This window comes from Emydura macquarii, unplaced genomic scaffold (genome assembly GCF_026122565.2).
Source record: "Emydura macquarii macquarii isolate MOO-44397 ecotype Brisbane River unplaced genomic scaffold, CSIRO-AGI_Emac_v2 contig_3517, whole genome shotgun sequence".
Classification (NCBI taxonomy): Eukaryota; Metazoa; Chordata; order Testudines; family Chelidae; genus Emydura; species Emydura macquarii.
The window spans coordinates 4,075,270-4,100,033 of NW_027133654.1; the positions used below are offsets into that span (position 1 = coordinate 4,075,270).

General features: G+C 43.5%; 1 protein-coding gene across 6 annotated transcripts in view; it reads left to right on the forward strand.

Moving 5' to 3' along the window:
- Positions 1–24,764, forward strand: part of LYST (lysosomal trafficking regulator) — a 164,146-nt gene that overhangs the window by 97,173 nt on the left and 42,209 nt on the right. For all 6 annotated transcript variants that reach the window (XM_067535985.1, XM_067535988.1, XM_067535987.1 and 3 more), the window contains exons 27-33: positions 2,294–2,460; positions 3,189–3,341; positions 5,031–5,222; positions 13,974–14,152; positions 19,632–19,838; positions 21,539–21,715; positions 24,266–24,342. In XM_067535985.1, coding sequence (XP_067392086.1) covers positions 2,294–2,460; positions 3,189–3,341; positions 5,031–5,222; positions 13,974–14,152; positions 19,632–19,838; positions 21,539–21,715; positions 24,266–24,342 — 1,152 coding nt within the window. The remainder of the gene's footprint in view (positions 1–2,293; positions 2,461–3,188; positions 3,342–5,030; positions 5,223–13,973; positions 14,153–19,631; positions 19,839–21,538; positions 21,716–24,265; positions 24,343–24,764) is intronic.

The window sequence follows — 24,764 nt, forward strand, 5'->3', positions numbered from 1 at the left end:
GTCAATGGACAATGCTACATTTAATCTTAAAGTAAATTTAGTCTTCAGATCTCTCATTCATCATGGCACTTCTTAAAACCTCGTTAACTTTCACTTTGTATTGTGACAGGGGCTACCAGAGGGTGGTAGAAGGGCACTATGTTAACCTAAGAATGGCCAAGGCCGTGTTCCCCTAGCAGCTACCCAAGGCTTCCTCCAGGCTGATTAGGGCCAGCTGAGGCCAGAGTCAGCTGAGACCCATTAAGCACTCCCTGGGAGCAGATATAAGCTCCCTGCCAGCAAGGCAGGGTGCTCTTGGAGTTTGGAGAGTTTGGAGGTCTGGAGCTTTGGAGAGTTTGGAGAGCGGGAGAAGGAGAAGAAGAACTGTGAGTGGCAGGAGCCAGAGGAAAGCAGGGGCTTGCCCGTTGGAGTGGCTACTTAGCCCCAACGAAGACCAGGGTAGGGAAGCAGCCCAGAGAGAAGACTTACACAGTGCCTTATAGCAGCAGCCAGCCACTGCTGTCAGCCAGGGTCTCTGGGCTGGTGCCCAAAGAAGAGGGCAGGCTCGGACACCCCCTACCCCAACCTTAGAACCTAAGGTCCCGAGGGCACTGCTCAGCCTGCGAAGGCCTGAAGGAAGACTGGGCAGAAGCGAGACGGCCACCATCTTAAGACTGGTGGGAGCCCCGAGCGGCCATTTTGTGCCCACCACACTGAAAAAGCACTCAGCCCACAGGAGCACAAAGGCCACCCTACCACAGTATTTTTGTCTAAAATTTCCATCATGCACATCATCTGTAAATGGTAGCTAACAAATTTTTTAGATCAAATGAGTTAAGTAGCTAATCTACTTTCCAGTAAACAAATGTACAAGTTGTGGTTGTGTTTGAGAGTTTTTGGTAGTCTTTGTATTTGAACATTTTCTATTTTGAAATGAATGAATGTTGGAACATTTGAAAATGGAACAGTTTGAATGCAAAACTGGAAGGAGGAAAAAAAATTCAAGAATCCTCCTGGCCCCTCTCATTTTCTCAATGTTGGATCTGATTTATTGTAAAGAGAAGTAATTTGGCTTGGTTGGCTGCTTTGAGGCTCATCCCATTCCCTGCCCAGCTGGCTATGTCTGCTCTGCCCTGCATTCAGGGACAATGCTGAGGGCATGACCGAAACAGAGAACCAGCTGAGTTTACAGGAGAGAAGAGTCCTAGCTGCTGGGAGGTAGTGGCCTCTGCTGGAAAGGAGGAAGCTGCTAAAAGCATATCTTTCAACTTACCAAGGCTCAAATATCCTATGCAGTTTGTAACAAAGACCAAACATAAGGGATACAAAACAAAATTATTCAAGATGTAGGAAATTAAAATTAGTTGATTAATTTCTTTAGTATAATGGTCGATGGTCACAGTTTTGTAGTTCTTTACTTTTGATGTAAATGATAAGCAATAAAATAAGGAGGCATTACATTTGTGTAGAACATTGGAAACTTTGAGACTTTCACTGAGGGACATTGCTCATTTAAGACTGAAATGGGACTAAAGCACTGAAAGTTGGGTATTTTCCTTCTCTCCACCCATGATTCCCAGGTTGGGAAACCCAAATATAAGCCACACTATACTATGTAAACAATGAAACATCAATCACACGCAAGACGCAAAAGTATTCTACTAAACATATGACCAGTGGCTGACCTGCAGGAGCAGCTAGGCTAGGGGAGAGGATGCAGTTTACATAAGATTAGTCTGCTACTCCCATCCAAAGAATAGCTGCACTGTTCATGATCTAATACTAACTTTACTCAAAAAAAAGTTGATATGTTTAAAAACATTTTACATATTTTTTGAAATCTAAACAGAGGAAAGTAAACTGTTTGCTCATGTGTTCAGTTAGGAGGGTGCAGAACAAATATTCAAAATTTTGAATGTTCAGTACAACACTAATTTATGGTTGCAAAACTGGAGAGAATGGTACACAGCATTTAACGTTCAGTAATTTGAGAACTTCATAATTCAGATTCGTTCTTCATTTAATGCAAGTCATCTGCTTTCAAAACAGTTGTGGAACTCTGAAATCTCTTTCAAAGATTTTTGTGTGACTACTTTTTATGAACTAAAACATAGCTAATGTTGCCTTTTAGTATTAACACAATGTATTTCCAGTCTTCAGCAGCATCAGATAAAGTGTGGCGTGTTTGGATTTTGTAACATTATCTGTAAATTACTTTTCCTTCTACTAACCATACCAGTTTTTTGTATTCATATGAGACCATCAGAATTAAAATAGCATTATTTCTAGTAATTATAACTGACTTCGTTTACAGCATTCCATTGAATGACTACAAGCTACTTGTGTGCGATATACAACAATTATTAGTAGCAGTCACAATTCATGCCTGCAGTTCCTCAGGTTCTCTATATTTTCGTGTTATTGAGGACCTCATTGTACTACTGGGACATCTTCAAAATAGTAAAAATGAGAAGACACAAAGTAAGTCATAAGCTTTCACTTCCACAGAATTTGAAAATGTAACTGCCAACTTTCTCACAGGAATATCTTCTGTGAAATCGATCACAAAAAGGGCTAAATGTTGGGGATCAGGAAGTACCTGGTTGTGTACCTTATTTCCCTGTAAGTGGCCCTCATACAATAGTGGCTTAATTAGGATCCTAATTTGCTTTTTATTAATATGTATCAGTATTTGGAGTTCTGCTTATGCATCTGAGGTAAAAGGCCTAGAATGGAATATTTGCAGTATTGTGAGAATCATGACAATATTAAGAGGTTCCATTTAATAAATGTTATTTCCATTTATAACTTTTAATAAATAAAAATATGACAAAAGTAAAATTTCTTGGCTATATTTCCCAAAGGGGGGAGAATCTTTGCTTTGAAACTGATACTGTGACGTGTCTAATATTGGGGTGGTTTTGCAAGTGACTGTCTCGGAAATGTGTAGTCTTGAAATTTTAAAAATATATCTTGCCCCTTTTTATTTCCATCAACATCTTGAAAAGAGGTTTGTCACCTCTTTTTTGAAAATTCATTTCAACATTGATTTCAAAAGTTTTGAGTGAAATTTTTAATATTTTGGTGTTACAGAAATATATGTACAAGGATAAAATGAAAATAAGAAATATGCTAACATTTTGGATACTTATTTATGTAAACTACCTTGAGGAAAATGTCACATGCTCATTGTTGCCTCTTATTTGTAGACATGGCAATTGCTCTGCAGTTCAGAGTTCTTCAGGCAGCTATTGAATTAATAAAAGCTACAGCAAACCAAGACTCTCAGGACCTGACCAACTCTTTGCATTTACCTGCTACCCATCATCACGCAATGTTTCAAAAGCGTAAAAGTATTGCTGGTGAGTGATAAATTTTTTAGCATATTGTGTTTAGCGAATTTTATGGCTTCCCCTGCCCTTGATTGGAGCTTAGTCATGTTTTTCTACTCTGGTATTCAATGAGACAGTAGTTGTAAAAGTGTGTATGTATGTACTTGTGTTTGATGAATTCCCTGCAACTTTATTTTTACATGACTACATGACTTTTTCACCACTGAATGTACTGCTTATATTTAGGAAATTTAGTATGTTAAATATGCATCATTTAGATTTTGCAAAATACAGCTCAGAGACAGTGAGTGACTCTCCACAGCACAGACAATGGTCTACCACTTCAGCTAACAGAGGAAATGATAGCAGTAGTGAGCTCTCATCCTCTACTAGAGTGTCATGATAAATTAGGACAAATTTTCATATGGATGGCAAATAGTACATCCGCTAGGGTGAGTCTCCTGCCAAGTTGCAAGTCCCTGCTCCAAAGCATTTAGGTGCTAGAGCTTCTTAAAGAGTTGTATGATTTTCTTAACTTGAGAAAAACCTAGTTTTCCTTAAAACAGTTCTGCTGTTTTTCAAGAATGAGATTAACTGAAACTTTCACACACACAAAATATCAGTCTGAGGTAGATACCCAGCATGCAAAATTTCAGTTTGAACCATTAGTTTTATAAGCAACTAAATGCTGTGGGAAGTGTTCTGCATCCTTAACTCTAGGTAGCATTACCAGTTCAGATTATTATAGTTTTGTGAATCATTTTTGTAAAGTGCTTTTGGAATCTTTGGCTGGAAGGTGCTCTGTATATCTAGGTCATTATATTCAGCTGCATTTAAGATTTCCCTGAAGACTGTTACGTAAACTGATGTGTGTTCTGTTGCTTAAAACAAAGGTTCAGTTGCAATGAACGATTCCATTATTCCTTGTCTATCAAAACAACACTTCTGTTCCTACAGTCAACTTCCGATGCCCCTCTCCTTCAATCTGTTAAATCAGGAGCTGCCCTTCCAGTCCCCTACTGGATCCTCCTCATATACGTTCCCTACAGCAGCAGGTGCAGTAGTGGTGGTCATACCAACCAATTCATTCTGCAAAAACATTTCTCAGGAAATGTTTTGCAGGATTAGATATGAAATAATGCATCTATCAAAATATCTTTGATAGATCAATATGATGTGTTTACCTTTCAGAGCTGTTAATTTCATAGATATTAGTTCACATTTCTTAAAAACCACTTTCTATAAGCATGTTAGTATAAGAATAAATAACTGTATAATAACAGCAGTAATGTGGTAACTTTATTAAAGTAGGGAAGTGAAACACTGACAGTTCAGAAGCTGTTTTGTATGGTGAATATTTCTGAGAAATTAGATAGTTTTGGAAACGCCAAAGAAAATTAAATAGGTAATGTACTATATTTTAAGATGAGTTCTTTATCAAATCCTTAAACACTTTAATGTTTTATGTTGTTGTTACATGGATTTTATATAGATTTCATTTTCAAGTTGAAAAACTCTCACTTTTTCCCATATTTAAAAAAAGAAAAAACCTGAACATTCCTTGTTCCTTTTTCAAGAAATATATTTCAAATATTTTTCCTCATAACCACAACCAGTTTTCTTTCCTAGATGAAAGCTACTGCTACATGCAATTAGTTTACGAATGTGATATGTAATCTATTCATGAGGATGCTATAATATATTTCTCTGTCCTTAAAGGTCCCAGAAAATTTTCTCTTGCTCATTCTGACACATTGGTGATGAAAATGCGTTTAGTAGCAAGTGATGAACTCAACATGATGATGCAGCGGAGGATGAGCCAAGAGAATCCTATTCGAGCCACTGAGACTGAGTTTATACAGAGGTTACAGAGACTTACTGTTTTAGCAGTTAACAGACTCATTTATCAAGGTAGGAACATGGGAAAAAATATAGTAACTATGCTTATAATGACCTCACCACATATTAAGCAGTGGGGGCTGCTGTCTGGCTTGCTGGAAAAGGTGTGTGCTCCTTTTAAGGGCTAGAGAGGGGGGATTACATAGGTCCATCCTGGTGCAGGAAAAGCCCTCTTTAACCTGGAGCAGAGCAGCACCCACTCTCCATCCATGGAAGTGGTGAAATACTAGGTTTTGTCAAAATCTGCTGTCGGTATTGTGTGAGTTGCTGCTTTCTTGGGGAGCTGAAAAGGAATTTTTCCCTCCCTGCCTGATTGGCCAAGGAGAAGTGGGTTTTTTGCCTTCCCCACAGCAGGCTTGAAGGGGGCTTAGGTGAGGCAAACAAGAAAAGGGAGTTAGGCTGTGATATTACAGCTTATTATGTAAACATGGGGCAGCTGTCTAGTGCAGGTACTCCATAGGGAAGAGATCAGATAAAATGGATTGGTAAAGAATTCAAAGGAGTTATCCTTTAAAGGAGCCGAAAAGGGGAGGGGTTTTCAGGGCTCCTATGGCTGGTATGGCCTGGAAGCTAACTCCCTCTCCTTTATGCCCCCTCTTAACCTTCATTCGAGTGAGGCCGGGATGTTGAGGTCCCAGCAGTGAGTTGGCTGGGCACCAGAATGGATAAATGGGAGGGCTGAAGGAGGCCCCCTGAGTATATAAAGAAATGATTATGGAACTACCTGCACTGTACACTTTCTTTTATCTCCCCTGGTTCTCCCAGACACTTAAGAATAAAGTTGTTGTCTAATTAAATCACATCCAATGTTTCCTGTCTTTCCAGCATAGCTGGACAAAGAATTGCTTTATGTTCATTGTTGCCTGGCTGTGCCAGTGTTTTTGTTTAATTAAAAATGTATTAATGTTCTTAATGTGTTGTGAGTATGAAGGGAGAGGAGCTAATCTGAGATTGACTCTCAGAATTTGGATTAATGTTTTTTTAACTTAAAAATTCATCCTCACCACCGGTGCTTAGTCTCTGCTTCCTGTACTGAATACTTGACACATCGGATCTAATTTTTATTTCACTGAACTGGACAAGTTCATGTAAGAAATACCTAATTCTGATTAAGTCTAAAGCAAGGGGGAGCTTTTTTGTCAATCTCTCAGAGGTTAGAGGCAATTAGGTACAGAAATGTAGGTCAGATTTAGAACTCTTATAATGCATACCTCTCAACATTTGCAATTTAAAAATATAACTTGCCTAATTTTTATAAATTTGTACAGATGTATTGCACATCTCTTACCCTCTCCATTCTACTCATTCATTCTACTACCCACTTTCATTCAATTTATAGTCTTTACATACAGATATTCTTCTTCGAGTGCTTGCTCATGTCCATCCAGAATTAGGTGTGTGCGCACTGCACGCACCGGTGCTGAAAATTTTTCCTCTACTGGTATCCATGGGACTGGCTCTAGCGCCCTCTGCAGTGGCACCCATATACGCCCTCCCTCTGAGTTTTTTCTTACCGCCTGTGATGGTGCTGGAGCACTCTCTTGCTCCTGCAAATTTCAGTATTCCTAGTGGTTCTTTGTTTTATATAGTGTACATAGTTGTTCCAGAGTTTATCATCTAGTAGTTAGTGGTTGGTTAGTTATAGTTTACCCAGGGAACAGGGCATGCCCCGGTCCCTGGGTTTTAAACCCTGTGCTTTGTGCAAGAAGCCTGTGCCGTTGAGCGACCTGCACCGGAACTGTTTGAAGTGCCTGGGGGAAGCCCACCTTTGCGAGAAGTGTAAGATCTGCACAGGGTTTCGCCCTCGAACCAAGAAAGACCGAGACGTTAGGCTTAAGGCCCTTCTCATGGAGTTGGCTCTTAGATTGATGTCGGAGCTACGATCGGACTCAGCGCTTAAGGACAAGATGCGGTCAGGGCGTGAACAGCTCTCAGGTTCTCGGCACCATTCCCCATCACTGGAGCCCAGATGTTTAAGAAGCGGCGCAGAGACTCACATGGCGTCGGCGCCCCCTTGGTCACCAGCTCTTAGCTCCTTGGAATCGGGAGAAGAAGTGGTCCCCTCGAAGGGGCAAGGCCCCAAGCAACCCACAAGGTTTCCCATGCCACCGTACTAGAGGTTGACTGCAAGGAGAATGGCCAGGTCTCTGGCAATATTGGAACCCGTGGGGATTCCCTCAGGCCACAATGCCATATGCTGTCATCTGTGAGTGCCTTGGTACCGTCGTCATCTAAGGGCGTGGCCGCGGCACCGGAGGCAACTATAAGGTCAGACCGGGAAGATTCTTTCAGCCAGTCTCTCGGTAACCACCTTGACCGGGGAGGAAGATCGAGCCCCCCCTCAGATTCCTGCCTCCTCATCCTCCTCACTGGAAGAGGCTGTGGTGTGTCCGTCTCACGCCACCTCTCTGGACGATTACAGGGCACACCAAGACCTGTTAAAGTGGGTAGTAGCTAAATTGGGCCTCAAAATAGAGCAACTTTCTGAGCCAGTAGATGAACTCTTTGGAGTCCTGGCATCTGCGGCGCCCTCCAGAGTAGCCCTCCCGATGCACAATGGGGTGCTGAAGCTTGCCAAAGCATTGTGGAAGATCCTGGCCTCCCAGCCCCGCACATGTAAGTGGTCGGAGAAGAAATATTATATGCCCGCCAAGGGGTGTGAATACTTATACACGCACCTATCCCCGGGTTTGCTAGTCATGATGGCAGCTAACGGGCGTGACAGGCAGGCACAAATGAGCTCAATACCCAAAAATAGAGGCCAAAAAATTAGATTTATTTGGCTGCAAGGTGTGTTCAACAGTGAGCCAGCAGCTGAGGGTGTCGAAACAGGAGCTCTTAGGCCGTTACCATTATGATATCTGGCAGTCACTGGAAAAGTTCGCCAGCTCCTTCCCACAGTCCTCCAAGAAGGAGTTTGAAGTTGTCCTGGAGGAGGGGAAGGCAGTAGTCAAAGCCTCCCTACAGGCGGCATCGGATGCAGTGGACTTGGCGGTGCAGTCGATGGCTTCAGCAGTGTTGATGAGGAGAGTATCGTGGCTGCAATCATCCGGTCTTTCGATAGAGGTTCAGCAATCTATCCAGGACCTCCTGTTTGATGGTTCTGCCCTCTTTGTAGACCAGATTGACTCCAGGCTGCATGGGCTGAAGGACTCAAGGGCCACTTTGAGATCGTTGGGCCTCTACACACCGTCTTCGTCCAGGAGGCACTTCAGGCATTATCAGCAGCGCTTCAGGAGTCAGGCCTGAATGGAGCCCTACAGGAGGAGACACAAGAACTATAAGCACAGTTGGGGCAATTTGCCAGCCTCGACCTCGAGATCAGGGCTGAGCAGCCATCTCTCAAAGGGAAAGCAAGTCTTTTCAGGGTGTGCCCGAGAATGGCCTAACGGACTCTATTCAGGATCCAAATTCCCAATTATTTTCTTCTCATCTAGCATCTTTCCTTTCCTTCCCACTTGGAGGACCATAGCTATGGCTGTCTGGGTACTAAGCACAGTGGCCTTTGGCTATACCCTCCAGTTTCTTTTGCTCCCACCTTCCCGCCCTCCCCCTCTCCCCGTCCCTCTTCAGGGACTCCTCTCATGAGCAACTCCTAGTTCAGGAGGTGCAGGCCCTGCTGCGTGTGGGAGCAATGGAAGAGGTCTCTCAAGCATTGAAAGGAAGGGGCTTTTACTCCCGTTACTTTCTGATCCCAAAAGCCAAAGGAGGGCTGAGGCTCATCCTAGATCTGTGTGCTTTGAACAAATTCCTCAAAAAACTGAAACTCCATGTGGTCACCCTGGCAGCTATCATTCCCTCACTGGATCTGAATGACTGGTACGCCGCTCTCGAGTTAAAGGATGCCTATTTTCATTTTGCAATCTTCCCGGGCCACAGGAAATTCCTGCAATTTACTGTGGGCACCCAGCACTACCAGTTTGCGGTTCTTCCATTTGGCCTCTCCACTGCATCGCATGTATTCACCAAATGCATGGTGGTAGTAGCGGCCCACCTCGGGCACAGAGGAGTATAGGCTTTCCTTACCTGGATGACTGGCTGATCGGGGGTCGGTCATGGGGGGGGCAGGTCCAACGCAGCATTGAGATCATGAAGGTCACCTGTTGGTCACTGGGCCTGCTAATAAATGAGCAAAAATCAGTTCAAAGGATCGAGTTCATAGGGGCCGTTCTGGACAATACACAAGCCAGAGCGCAATTGCCCAGGTACAGATTCTTGACATTGTCCGGGCTCATAGCCCAACTCACAGCCTTACTCCCTCACCATGACAAGAGTGTGCCTCAGTCTCCTGGGACACCTGGCATTGTGTATGTACGTGGTCCGGCATGCCAGGATGCGACTTCGGCTGCTCCAGTTGTGGCTTGCCACGGTTTACTCCCGAGCCAGACATCCCTTGGACAGAGTACTCACAATCCCACCCCCATGTACTTAGCTCCCTGTCATGGTGGCTAGAATCTTGGCATGTATTGGCAGGGGTACCTTTCGTGGCCCCCAGACTGACCCAGTCGTTCGTATCAGACACTTCAGATGTGGGCTGGGGTGCCCACCTCGGTACTCTAAGGACTCAGGGTCTTTGATCCAGGGAAGAGTCATCTGTCCACATCAATGTCAGGGAGCTCAAGATGACTCGCCTGGCCTGCAAGGTATTCCTACCGCAACTTTCCAACAAAGTGGTGAGAGTCCTGACAGCGTAGCTACCATGTACTATACCAACAGGCAAGTTGGATCCAGATCTTCAGCACTCTGTCGTGAGGCCTTGTATCTCTGGGAGTTCTGTGAGAGCCACAACATCCATCTAGAAGTGGTATACCTATCTGGTCTGAAAAATACTCTGGCAGATCGTCTGAGCAGGACCTTTTGCTCTCACCACTAGTGGTCCCTACACCAGGAGGTAGCCGACAGCATTTTCCAGAGGTGGGGAACTCCCCAAGTAGACCTATTTGCTACTAGGGAGAACAGGAAGTGCTTCCTCATGGGATTGGGGGATGCCTCCTTGTCGGACACTTTTCTCCTGTCATGGACGAGGGGTCCATTATACACTTTTCCCCCAATACCTCTCCCACTGAGTCCTCGTGTAGATCAAGTGGGACAGACTGCGGGTCATCCTGATAGCCCCGGCATGGCCCAGGCAGCATTGGTTTGGGACGCTGTCAGAACTCTCGATGGCCAGGCCATGGTCACTCCTGCTGAGACCAGACCTTCTCTCTCAAGACTAAGGTCGGCTGCTGCACCCTGATATGACCATTCTGCACCTGACGACGTGGATGCTTCGTGGTTGAGCAAAGATGAGTGCCACTGCTCAGCCCAAGTCAGAGAATCCTGTTGGAGAGCAGGAAGCCATCTATGAGGGCATCTTATTTAGCTAAATGGAAACGCTTTACCTGCTGAGCGATGGCTCAAAACATCTCGCCAACTAAATCACCTATTCAGATGATCCTGGATTATCTGCTTTGTCTGAAGCAGGAGGGCTTGGCCTTCTTGTCTATTAAGGTGCACCTGGCAACGATTTCGGCCTTTCACCCTCTGATCCAGGACAGCTGGGTTTTCTCCCACGGGATGGTGTCCAGATTTCTCAAGGGCCTGGAGAGACTTTTTCTGCTGATACGGGACCCAGTCCCTCAGTGGGATCTAATCCTTGTCCTCTCAAGACTTACAGCGCTGCAATTTAAGCCATTGGCGTCTTGTTCCCTCGCGCATCTATCCTGGAAAGGGGCATTCCTCGTAGTAATCACCTTGGCACGGAGGGTCTCGGAGTTAAAAGCCCAGACCTCAGACCAGCCATACACATTGTTTTTGTTTGTTTGTTTGTTTTGTTTTTCCAAGGACAAGGTGCAGCTTTATCCTCACTCATCCTTTCTGCCGAAGGTTGTTTTCCACTTCCATGTCAATCAGGACATATTCCTGCTGGTGTTCTTTCCAAAGCCCCACAAATCCAATGAAGAGAGGTGTCTTCACTCTCTTGATGTGAGGAGGGCATTGGCTTTTTACATCAACAGGACTGGGCTCTTCCGCCGCTCCTCGCAGCTCTTCATGGCAATCACTGATCGGATGAAGGGACGTCCGGTGTAGTCTCGGTGGATCTCCTCCTGGATTACAGCCTGTATTTGGACTTGCGATGAGCAAGCAGGAGTCACGCCTTCCGCTTCCCTCTCCGCCCACTCCACAAGGGCACAGGTGCCTTCAGTGGCCTTCCTGGTGCGTGTGCCCATTCAAGACATCTGCAGAGCCAGTATGTGGTCCTCGATACACATGTTGACATCCGACTATGCCATCACGCAGCAAGTGCAGGACGATGTTGGGTTTGGCAGAGCGGTGCTGCAATTGTCATGTCTATGAACTCCTGCCTGCCTCCAGAGGCACTGCTGGTACGTCACCTAATTCTGAATGGACATGAGCAAGCACTCGAAGAAGGAAGAACGGTTACTTACCTCATAACTGTTGTTCTTCGAGATGTTTCTCATGTCCATTCCACAACCCACCCTCCTTCCCCTGTTGTAATTCCAGCAAGAAGGAACTGAGGAAGGGGGTCTGGCAGCTCTTTATATACGAATGCATACTCACGCCACTGCAGAAGGCGCTAGAGCCGGCCCTATGGATACCACTAGGGGAAAAATTTCCAGCACTGGTGCATGTGGTGTGCACACACCTAATTCTGAATGGACATGAGCAACACATCTTGAAGAACAACAGTTACGAGGTAAGTAACTGTTCTTTTTCACTCCACACTTATTCCTTTTCCAATTCTACACCAACCAACCAATCCATCCACTCATTTTGTGGGCATAGACACTCACTTTGAATACATATAGCTACTCATTCTCCATACCCATCTCCCCAACTCCACATGAATCTATACCTGCCAACTCTGAGGCTTTCCCTGTACACTATGGGTCCGCAGAAATACTGTATAACTGTCCTTCCCCATTCCTCTGTGTGTCCCTGTAGCTGTGTGCTGCCACCAATTTACCCTACATGCCAGGTCCTGACTTCCCCACATTTTCATAGGAGTCTTTTGGGGGGCAGAGGGCTTCCCCCAGTTCAACTTCTGCTGGTTTCAGGGTGTGGCTGGTTGCCTCCTCCCTCCATCTTTCTGAGGTTGCCAAGCGGGGCCTGTGACACTTAGGGCACCCCGGACTCTGAGCTACCTTGTTACCAGCTGCCTCCAGTTTGAAGGAGTCCTGCTCGTGCTAACAGGGTATTAGCTTCCTAGTACAACCAGCCTGTCAGCCACTCTCTTCTGGGCTATACCAGTCCTGTTTTTGCCTTGCAGAATGACAACAGATGTACTCCAGCCCTGAGTCCCTTCAAAATATCCTCCTGTGGTATCTGTCACCTGACCACTGGATACCCACAGATTTCAGATCCTCAGTTCCCAAAAGAACAGTGTACCACAGTTTACCAGTTTTACCTTAGATGACCACTCCTTTATTATGCATAGCACTTGAGTACAATTTTATAAAACAAAAGAACATTTATTTAAGAGGGAATAGAGATTCAGATAAATAGTATGAGAGCTGTGAACAAATGATTAGATATAAACCAACGTTACAGCAGGCATTCTAAAGCCTAAACTTAACTAACTGCAGGTTATCCTCCTGAATGGAGAAGTTTATCTCATCCAGTGTTCTCTCCCGTGTTTTCAACCAAGAGGTTGAATTGAGATTCCTTTTTCATGAAGCAAACTTGCTGTCAGTTTACTTCCTTGGTGAAGATGCCAGTGTCTCTCTTTGCATCACCAAATATACCAGAACAGATCTTTGATGTTCACTTCAAGATATGGTCCCTCCTCCTACAGTCTGCCTCTTCCTGTTAGTTTTGTTCTGAAGTCTCTGCCAGCACTTCATTAGCATTGTGAGCTCAATGCTAATGGACTCCTATTGTATAACATAAAATACACAACACTCAACCGCCTTTCCCTAGATAAGTGTTTTCCCACCCCCTGTCTGGAGGAGTTGGTCTCAAGACAGTCTTTGAGTGATCTGTTTTAACTATAGAATGTAATTTTACATTCTTATATACGTTTTACAAGACTTGCAGAATGTAATTTTAGTATATATACATAACTCCTCACGTTTTCCATGCATCCCTCTCACAATGGTTATAGTGATCAGTGTGACACAGGCTTTCATTAGAGACCTTACATGACATTCTTTTGGTGAACCCAGAGGATCTTTGGCATCCAGAGGGTCTTGGGACACAGGACCACTGCCCCCCAATCCATGCAGTACTAGGAGCTTCAGGGAAAGTGACACAGCCCTGTTCTAACTTGCTAGTGCCTGGCCCACTAGCAGATTGGACTGTACTGTCTTCTGTGGTGCAGGCAAAAATAGTAAGATGAAACATATTTAAGGAAACTTATACTAGATTTCTGTTGCATATACGTGGCTTCAATGTCCATGTGGCTTACCAGAATCTTTCCATTTACTGATGTTAGTCATTCACTTTTATGTTTGCCCTATTTCTGTGAATCGGCTAAATCTTTAACAAGAATCATGTGTTTTTAAGAGACCATTTTTGCTGTTTGTGGGACGTGAAATATGTGGGAGTTCTGCATGTGGAATAGTTGCAGAATGGAGTCTTTAAATGATAAACCCTAAATATTTAATTTGGTTCAACTAATGTCTAGATTAACTGATGAATGTTTATGTATTCACAGTTTAATGTAGTACAGTGGATATTTGACCAGTGTTACTTACGGTACACTGGGATAAGTTAGCATGATCTGAGATGCCATTGATCTGTTTGTGCTTCTTAAAATTTAAGAACCTACTGAAGATTGCCTTGATGTATTGGGTACACCAGAGACCACAATTCAATGCAGACTTTCAACAACCCAGGTGGAAGCCTCCGAAGAGGAGGACCAACGAGAACAGCCTAGCAATACAAATTATTTTCTGAAAGAAATATTCAAAATGATGATTGAAGGAATCAAAGTATCTATTGTAAGTAACTAGACAGATGTCTGTATTATATCCAGTTGTTTAAGGAGCACCCATTAGGGCAAATGCTGTGTCTCTGTAGGTCTCTTCATATTCATAAATGTTCAGGTTTTCGTTGTTGCATCTCAAGATGTATTTTGTGTGTGTGTGTGTGTGTGTGTGTGTGTGTGTGTGTGTGTGTGTGTAACACAGATGCAATTTGTCACTTGACCGTTGCATAAAAGAAAGTATCCTGATATTGGATGTGTTTTGACCTTTACATGTAAATTTTTGCGAAAAATCTCATTTTAAAAAAAATGTGTATTAAAAGTTTTAAAATCAGTTTGGTGTATGGAGTCTGGAGGAAGGGAACTCTTCTTCTTCGAGTGCTTGCTCATGTCCATTCCCAGTTAAGTGTGTGTGTGCCACATGCACCAGTGCCAGAGATTTTCCCCTCAGCTGTAGGACTGGCTTAGTGCCCCTGGGGCTGCGCACACATGCACAGGTGTATAGGGCGCTACTAGCCCTCCTCTCTCTCAGGTCCTTCTTAGCGCCTGTGACAGTGCTGGAACATCTCCTTGCTTTGGCAAGCTTTCCATCCAGTGGTTTCTAATTAGTATTACTGTATATAGTTCTAGTTATTAAGTTGTTAGTAGTAGTAATTGTACTAGATCAGGCTACGTTTGGTTAACTCAATGACACAGTGCAGGGATGGGGCATGTCTTGGTCCTTGGGCTACAAGTCATGCACTTTGTGTAAGAAACCTATGCTGGTGAAGCTGCTTGAAGTGCCTGGGGGAGGCTCATGTAAAAGACAAGTGCAGGATCTGCAAAGGATTCAGGCTTTGCACTAACAAAGAGCAGGACATTAGACTAAGGGCACTTCTCATGGAGTCTGCTCTTAGACAGCCTCCAAGTCAGGCCGTTCAGACTCAGCACCAAGTACGTCAGCATTGGTGTGGAGTGCCCTCTCCAGCACTGGTCACCATCACCGGTGCTGAAGAAGTCCAAGAAGATGTATGGAAGGAGTGCTCACCGATCCCACAAAGGGACTTTCGGAGCACAGGAGATGAGGCGAGACACCCACCAGGCTGCTTGTCTCCACTGGCCCTCATCTCCACAGATCCCAAGCCCAACTCCAGACCCGCCGCTGACTCCTGGAAGCAGCAAGGGCTCCTGCCACCTTTCGGTGCTGACCACTCCGGAGGCATTCCAGGCAGCTAAGACCTCCTGACGATCCCTGTGCCCCTGAATTTGTCCGGAGGCAAACCTGCAATGAGACCCCCACAGCGATCTCCATCACTGCAGTGTCAGTCTCCAGCCATATGCGGGTCACCGATTCCCCGCCATCAGTCACCAGATCCCCGGCACTGCTCTCCAGACCCATGTTGTTGATCCTCAGAGTTGCAGTACCGGAGATCGCCGCTGCTGGTCGCCTGAGTCATAGCACTAGTCCCCAGATTCCCGGCATTGGTCCCCACCTTCCCAGTACAGGAAGCTGAAGGACAAGAGCCAATCATTGATCTCGCAGCACCCAGGTTCTTGGCACCACTCCCCTGCACAGGTGCACAGTACTTCCCAAAATTGTGAGAAAGAGCAGGCATCATTGGCACCACCGTGGTCCCTGAGAGAGACAGCTTTTTGGACTCAAAGGGAATGGAGGAGGCAGCTCTGCCTAAAGCTCAGGCCATGGACTTCCCCATGGTACCCCCCCATGGGATCTCAGCTGCAAGGGCAGTAGCTCGTTCCATGGCAGTTTGTAGAACCCATGGGGGTTCTCCCTGCCCCAGGGTCACAGGCACAATCATTTTCCGGAACCTTGGAAAGATGGTAATCATCAGCGGACACTCTCCCAGCACCCTACTTGGATGTCAAGTCAGATCAAGAGGCCGAGGTCTCTGCTGTAGCCTCAGAAGGGGACACCCCAGCTATGGAGGACAGACCCACGCCTCCACCCTTGCCAGTTTTGTCGTACTCACCAGATGAGTTTATAGCAGGGCCCTCCACCGCGGTCCCACGTGATGACTTCAGAGCGCACCAGGAGTTGCTCAAACGGGTAGCTTTGAACCTGGGCCTGAAGGCAGAGGAACTTAAGGAGCGTGGGGGTGAACTTTTTGATATCCTGGCAGCAGTGGCCCCATCCAAGGTGGCCTTACTGGTTCATGCTCGTGGTGAAGCTCGTCAAGGCCCTGTGACAGACCTCAGCCTCCCTGCCCTCTACATCCAGTTGGACGGAGAGAAAATATTACCTATCCACGAAGGGGTTTGAATATCTGTATACCTACCTACTTACTAGTGGTAACAGCAGCCAACAAAAGGGACGGGCAAGGCAGGCGAATTTGACCCCAAAAAATAAGGAGGCAAAGAAGTTAGACCTTTTCGGAAGGAAAGCTTATTCAACAGTGAGCCTGCAGCTATGCTATCGAACCAGCAAGCCCTGCTTAAGATATGTGATTTTAACATTTGGCACTCTGGCCAAGTTTGCGGACTCCCTGCCTCAGGATTCCAGACAGGAGTTTGAGGCTATATTGGAGGAGGGGAAGACAGTGGCCAGAGCCTCCCTCCAAGTAGTCTCTGACACGACTGATTCGGCGACCAGGACAATGGCGTCGGCAGTGTCAATGAGACCAGCCTTATGACTCCAGTCTTCTGGTCTATCCTTGGAGCTCCAGGAGTCCATCCAGGACCTCCCATTCGACGGGGTAGCCTTATTCGTGGACCAGACAGACTCAAGGCTACACAGCCTAAAGGATTTCAGAGCCATTCTACGTTCTCTGCATCTCTACACCCTGTCATCCTCCAGGAGGCACTTCAGGCCCCATCAGCTACAAAGATTCAGGGGCCAATCCAGAAGTGAACCTTATAAAAAGAAAAATAAGCGTTTAAAAGACGCCAGGGCCAGTCTCCTGCTACTGCCTCCCAAGGTAGACAGGCCTTTTGAAGGTGTGCACGAGGGTGACCTACTAGTTATCTCCCAGTATCAAACTTCTTTTTTGTTTTTGGACCACCTTGACCCGTTCCTTCTGGCCTGGTCTTCTATAATTTCGACTCAGTGGGTTTTAAGCACAATAGAGGGTGAATACACCCTGCAGTTTATATCACTTCCACTTTCCCATCCCTTACCTCTGTCCCTCTTCAGGGACCCTTCTCATGGGCAAGTCCTCGCCCAGGAGATGCAAGCCCTCCTGTCAGTGGGCACAGTACAGGAAGTTCCCCAAGAGTGGAAAGAGAGAGGATTCTACTACCATTACTTTCTAATCCCAAAGGCCAAAGGGAGGTCTATGGCCCCTTTGGGACTTGTGTGGCCTCAACAAGTACCTCAAGAAGTTGGAGTTCCACATGGTCTCCCTGGCTTCCATCATCCCCTCGCTGGATCCAGGCGACTGGTACTCCACCCTCGATTTTAAAGGATACGTACTTCCATATCTCTATTTTTGGCACCACAGAAGATTTCTGTTATTTGTGGTTGGGGAGCAGCACTACCATTTTACAGTACTCCCGTTTAGCCTGTCGACAGTGCCACATGTATTCACAAAATGCATGGCGGTAGTTGCGGCCTACCTCAGATGTTAGAGAATACAAGTCTTCCCTTATCTCGATGACTGGCTAATCAAGGGCCTTTTGGAGGCTCAAGTCCGGCACAATATTGTAATTGTTCAGATCACTTGCCACGTGCTGGGCCTATTAATAAACTAATAGAAATCAACATTGGTGCCAGTTCAGAAAATAGAATTCATAGGGGCTGTCCTCGACTTGGTCCAAGCCAGGCCACTCCTACCTGAGGCCAGGTGCTTGGCCATGTCAGAGCTCATAGTCCGGGTCACAGCTCACTCCTTAACCACAGTGAGAGTGTGCCTCAGTCTGTTGGGAGACATGACAGCCTGTACCTAGGTAGTGCAGTACATGAGGTTATGTCTTAGACCTCTGTAGATGTGGATGGTGTCACTTTACCCCCAGCCAGACTCCGACTGGACTTGACCATTACAATCCCTCCATCACTACTTATCTCCCTGAGATGGTGGTCAAAGCCGCATCACGTATCACAAGGAGCATCACAACAGACACTGTGTCCAGTATCGGATTCTTCGGACTTAAGGTGGGGAGCCCGCGTCGGTACCCTCAGGACCCAAGGCCTATAGTCCAAGGAGGAGCTGACACTACACACAAATGTCAGAAAACTCAGGGCAATCCATTTGGCCTGCGAGGTGTTCCTCCGCCACCTCTGTGGCAGAGTAGTACAGATATGAATGTACAATACGGCCTCAATGTACTCGCTATCTGATGCCGTTGTCCTGCCATAGGAGGGTGGCCCTGATGCACGCCTTCCCACCGATTCCCCTCATCCCCAAGGTCCTCATAAAAATCCAGTGGGACAGGTCTTGAGTCATCTTGATAACCCCAGCATGGCCACACCAGCACTGGTTCAGAATGCTGCTAGATTTATCAGTGTTATGGTTGAGGGAAAAATCTCCGGCTCTGGTGCATGTGGCGCACATACATCTAACTGGGAATGGACATGAGCAACACGTCTCAAAGAACAACAGTTACGAAGGTCAGTAACTGTTCTTTCTCTGTCAGTACTTATGAGGCCCATCATAGCTGAGCTCCCATCTTTCAGACTTCAAGGCCATAGGAGATGTGTAGTGATGGAAGTTCCAAGCTATGGAGATAATATCCATTGCATTTAGCTTTTGGCCACATGGAAAATTGAAACATTTAGTTTTATACCTAAAAAGAAGAAATTTTACAATAAAAAAAATTATTTTTTTTTAAAAAGTTTTTGTCCACATGATATTTCCCTGAATTCTTCTGTTGGTTCACTGTACTCAGATGAGCCTGCAGTGGATGTAATAAAAATGTGACTTGTCATTTTTTGTTTCTTTATGATTTAAGGAAGATCTGAAAGACCTATTAGCTTTGGAAATATTAGGAATGCCAAGTCTGATCTCAAACTTTTGCTGGAGTACCATTCAGAGGTCTTAGGAATGTCTATTGTGAGCTCTAACACCTTAATTGATGGTTTGGTGTCTAATTTTTAGCAAAGGCTTCCTTTATGAAAAATTGCAACTATTGTTTAATTATAATTGGTAACTAAAGATAACAAAAATTAGGGGTTTTTAAACAGTTTGATTAAAATGTTGTCCCTCCCAGTTGGTCAACTTTCACTCTCTTGGCTGTTGTGAAGCCATCATTTCATTAGTTCAACATCCTAGTCTTCCAGCTTAAACCTGAACTGAATTTCTAATATCAGAAAAAACAGACATTTAAAAAAACCCTTCAAGTTGTCTTTATATATCAAAATCCCTTTTTCCTTTGAAAGGTCACCTTTAAACCTCTGTGCCAGTGAGTTAATGTTTTTGTGTTTCCTCAAGATTTTCTCTCAGATTTACTCTATCCTTTCTATTCTGGTTTTCTTTGCAATCTTATGTCATATGTTCTTCTGTGCAAAAGTTCTGATCAGAAAAACCCTGTTTACGAGGGGGAAAATACTCTTTTTGCTTTAGGGTTCAAGCAGAATCAGCACTCCTAGGCAACAGTGGAGGCGAATCCTTTGCTCCTGTAAGGATACATTCCGTATGCAGCTTGGAAGACTTCTAGTGCATATTTTGTCTCCACCACGACCACTGCAAGAAAGAAAGCAAGCTTTGGAGATAGTATGTGAAACAAACTACCAGGAGATTATGCGAGACTGTCTCAGCTCAGTTCTGCAAGTAAGCACTGCTGTATTTTTAAGCATAAAAGTTTTGTAGCACTTGCACATAAACTTCCCGGTTTAAATTTTAAAATTATTTTCAGGAATGTTTTTTCCATTGGATGCACATAAAAAGTTATTTCCAGTTTCAGAGGTTATCAAGACTCACTTTTAGCCTTTCTGGAATTCAATATAGCAGAACATAGTACTAGCATTTTTACACATACAAGCTGTTACTGGCCCAGGACTGAACATTATTCTTCCTGAGCCTTTGGCATAATCAGGGAGGAAAATTTGACATTTGGTGGGGGGAAGACGAGGAAACCTTTGTCCTGAGAGGTAGGTAGGTAGGTTTTTGTTTTGTTTCTTTAATGGCAGATGTTTGAAAGTTCTGGGAGATTTATAATAAAATAAATCCTGGTTAGATGGATTAGCAGGCAGGTGATAAATTTGTAACTATGTGATGAACTTACTTAGCAAATGCCTTTCCAGTTTCACATACATGGTGGGTATGTGCACCTGCATGTGTCCTTCTCTCTGTAGGAGGCAAGATGGAATCATTTCAGGCATGTTTGTTTTAAAGTGAGATAGAGGAACATTTATATCTTATTTCCTGCAGAAGCACTTTTGAATGTGTAATGGAGGAGGCAAGGGTGCTACAGGTAGGGGGGTTTACTAGTCTCCACAGGGAGAGTATGTGGGGGGAATTGGTGACTAGTACCCCATACTGAGAAAGTGGATTGTACTCAGTTATGAGGTCTCTGGCCTAGTAAGTAAGGTAGATGCAGGTAATGATGCAGAGATAGGCTTGTGCTGGAATGTTAACTGCAAACTTCCTAGGTTTTAGCATTCAACCTTTTAAAAATTAAAAAAATCCCCATATATATTAATGCATTTTAATGGGAAATAAATTGTCAACTTGTACTGTCAGTTTAAATTCTTGTCTGAGAATTTTTAAGTGGGATTGAGTAATCGGTGTTTTATGCTTCCTATAACTCAAAAATAGCTGAACAGATTTTTATTAAATAATATTAGAGAACACTGTATTTCAGTGTTACTCAAGAATGACGCATTCCTTGGCTGTACTGTCACAGTTTATACATTCTATGAAGTAACAAGTGATATCTCAGAGGGTTACAAGCTTGAAATTTACGTGAGTGAAGCCCTATTTGAGGCCTTAAGGAAACTTAAAGTTGCTTTGTAGGAAAAATCTGAGCTATAATGTCTGTGTTCCAGACTCTGAGCCACAGATTTCTTCTTACTAGCATACAGCAGAGAAGAAAGCAGAAAGTAAATAGTTATGGTTCTATTTAATGCCCCTAAGTCACATGTATTTCAGATTATATGCGGGGTTCTCAGCAGCCGTAGTTTTTGGTTTGTTTGTTTTTTTTGTTGGGGCACCATGTTGAGCGCATTTCCTGCTTTCAACTACTACTTTTAACTTCCAAGCTTTCTCTCAATAGTTACTGCGGTCGAAGTGCTCTCTGTGCAGGTTTTTCTGCCCTGGATTTTATATGAACATGTCTGTTCTTTCAAAGAGAGGCTTTTCCTTCATCTAATTTAGGATTTTGTAGGTCAGGAATCACCAGCATTAGTAGAGAAAACTTGTCCTAGTGTACTAGAAAAGAGAACAGAATAAAAATATATACTTTATACAATAAGTTCTTGGCGTTCTGTTGACAAAATGAGAATAACTATACTCTTTTATTCCTCTTCTAGCATGGACCTAAATTAGCCCTCTATCTGTATGAGTTAATATACGATCACAAGGATGAATTGACCAAAGAAGAACTAGTATCATCAGAAGTGTTTATGAATGCATTAAAATTATGTGGTTATAAGTGCATACTTCCCAGTGCATTACCAAAACCAGACTTCCTTAAAGCCATGAAAGAGGTGTGTGAATATTAATAAATATTTCCTAATGAATCCGAATTAATTATTTGCAATTAATGCTATGCTCTTGAATATATAGTGTACAGTAACTACTTCACAAAGATGATGATCACATTTTCTATTAGGCTTGGCAAGCTGGTCAGTTAACCGCCTCTTTAACCATTGTCAAATAGTGCAGAACAAATGCCCTGATGGCCTACCTTTTTGATTGCATCGTGGTGCCATCTGTTAGCAAGCTTACTCAGATACTTTGATCACTCACTGTATTACAGGCTAATGCAACCTGTTGAGGGAAAAGGGGAGATAATTGAGAGCTGAGCATCTTGATTTCTAGAACAAACATTGATGTATACCAGGCCATCAGTATAAATGCTGATTTACAAAACATATTAAGCACATTAAAAGACACAAGCCCTGCCCCAAAGAGCTTACAATCTAAACTGACTAGACAAACATACAGAAACTAACTCAGAAGGGAGTGGGGAAACTTACTCTTTTTGTTATTCTAATAAATGAGTGCTTTGAAATATTTGACCATTTGTATTATTATCGGATAACATTTGACCTGTGTTTGACAGGTCAGTTTGACCAATTTATATTTTTGGTCAAATGCCCAACCCTACTTTATATTTCTGTTCTTTATCAATAAATAAATATAAATAGGGGTTTAAATAAGAGTCTAGCAGGTCAATAGGCAGTTATAGTTATAAGCAGCCTATATCATTTTCTGCAAAAGTTTTAGTAATCAATTTCTATTTAATCTACCTACAGTAGTTCAAAAATAATCAATAACTGTCCTTTCTAGTCAAATAAGAGAGATCATGAAAAATCAAGTGACAAAATGATTAAATATGGACCCTAGGGACAGTGTACTGCATTTTAAACAGTCCAAATGGTTAATTAACCATTTGGACTATCTTACATTTTTGTGAAAAATCAACAAACTGTGATAACTAAACTGAAAATGCAGTGAACAAATCAGCATGTCACTTTTTTCCTTTTTAGAAAAGACAATTCATAACAACATTTCTCTTTAATATAAATATATTTAAGCAAAATTAACTATCTCTTTCAGTTTGAACATGATTGTTATCTATATTGTAATATTTTCTTCTCAGAAATATCATTAAGGGACCAATGGCTAGATTCACAAAAGGACTTAGATGCCTAACTGACACTTTAAATCCCCAAATAATTTTTTAAAAATCACTAGAGCAGGAGGACTGGATCCTGGGACTCTGACTTTCCTGGTGTGTGCTCTAACCACCAGCTACCGCGTCAGTCTCATGTTTGCTTGCTGTCTCTGGTTCAATGATTTTTTAAAATATTTATCCAGAGTGGAACAGCTTCTACAGGAGAGATTGAGGGAGCCCCACATCAGAATATCCCAAAGCCCAGCGGTTAAGGCACTTAACCTGAGAGGTGGCAAACCCTATTCAAATAGCTTCTCCCCTTCAAACAGAAGGGAGGAACTGAACCAGGGTTCTCCTGTATCGCAGGTGAGTACCCTACCCATTGGGGTAAAAATTATGAGGGAGGTCCTTCTGCATCCCTCCCTCCACTCCCCAGCTTCTTGCAAAAAAGATGTAGGTGCCTCTAACCCCCAGAGAAGACTTGCAGCTGAGAATCCCAAGCAGAGGGAGGCACCACCTTCCACCATGATTTAAGTGCCAAACTCCCTGACTGGTGGGGCTTAGCACACACCCCTCTCCTTAGCATCTCCCATTGGCTAGCTTAAGGAACTGCTTAGCATGCTGGCTTTTTTGTGAATCCCATTCTGAGGTGCCATTTCCCTCGTTTCATTGTAAATGGAGCCTAGGCACCAAACTAAGGCTTTGTGAATGTCATTGCTTTTCTAGGCACTTACAAGTAAGGACTGTGACCTTCAGTGTTGCCATGCTTAAGTTTCACTGTGAATCTAGCCCCAGTTGCTCTGTGGCAAAGTAGAACATTTGGAGTTCTTAAAATTTTTTAATATAAAGACAAATCCTGTTCTCACTGGAGTCAGTGCAAATTTTGCTATTGCCTTAAGGGTAGGTCAGGTTCTTCTTGAGTATGTTTACATAATGACTGAAGTACATTAGATCCCTCATGTCTCCAACACACAGAAACCTTTGAGCAGTTGCTATGAGTGTATGCTATATGTCCTAATATATTGCTTAGGCAATGTGATACTCTTGAGTTGGGAATAGGCCATATGTGAATTAAAAACAACTTTTGCTACTTAGAATGGAACAAATTGATACCAGTCTTTAGGGTCAAAAACATAAATGACTTGCAAACTCCTTTCCCTGTTGATATGGTAGAGTTATTAAAATGAAGACCTGATGCTATATGATGTAAGATCCTTTAAGTGAAGAGAGATGATTATACTGAGTGAGCAGACTTGGATTCTGTTGATGTCTTTGGGATTATTGATTTGTATCTCAGTTGTAACTTTATAAATAAGTCCTGATGTGGAACTTGTAGATTAACTAAGTTAAAATGTAAGCTATATTTTTTTTTTTTTTTTTAAACTGGAATGAAAAAAAATTATAAAAATTATTTCAGGACCAAAAGAAGTATGAAGCAGAGGAATGTGTGAACAAAGCTGCTTGGGAGAAAACTATGACTAATAATCAGCAAAAGTAAGTCAAAGGCCCATGTAAGAATATTTAGCATATCCTATTGCAAAATGCCACTTTATATAAAAACTTTAAAAATCAATATCAGTGCCTGTTTCAACATTTATTTAATTAAGACAGCTTGGTTATAGGTAAGTGCCATTCTCTGATAACCTTCACTAATCACCAACTGCATTATTTAAATTTCAGAACATTTAATCTTTCATTTGGCATATATCTTTAAAAAAATAGTTCTTTCCCATGGAAGGCTAACTATTGTATCCCTTGGGATGTTCCTCCCATTGCATGTGAATAATGCAATTAAATGTGTGGCACGTCATTGCAACCAGCCATGATTAGCACACACAACTTCACTTTCTTCTTCAAGTGCTGGTCCCTGGGTGTATTCCTTGTGTGGGGTACGCATGCGCCTGAGTCTGGAGATT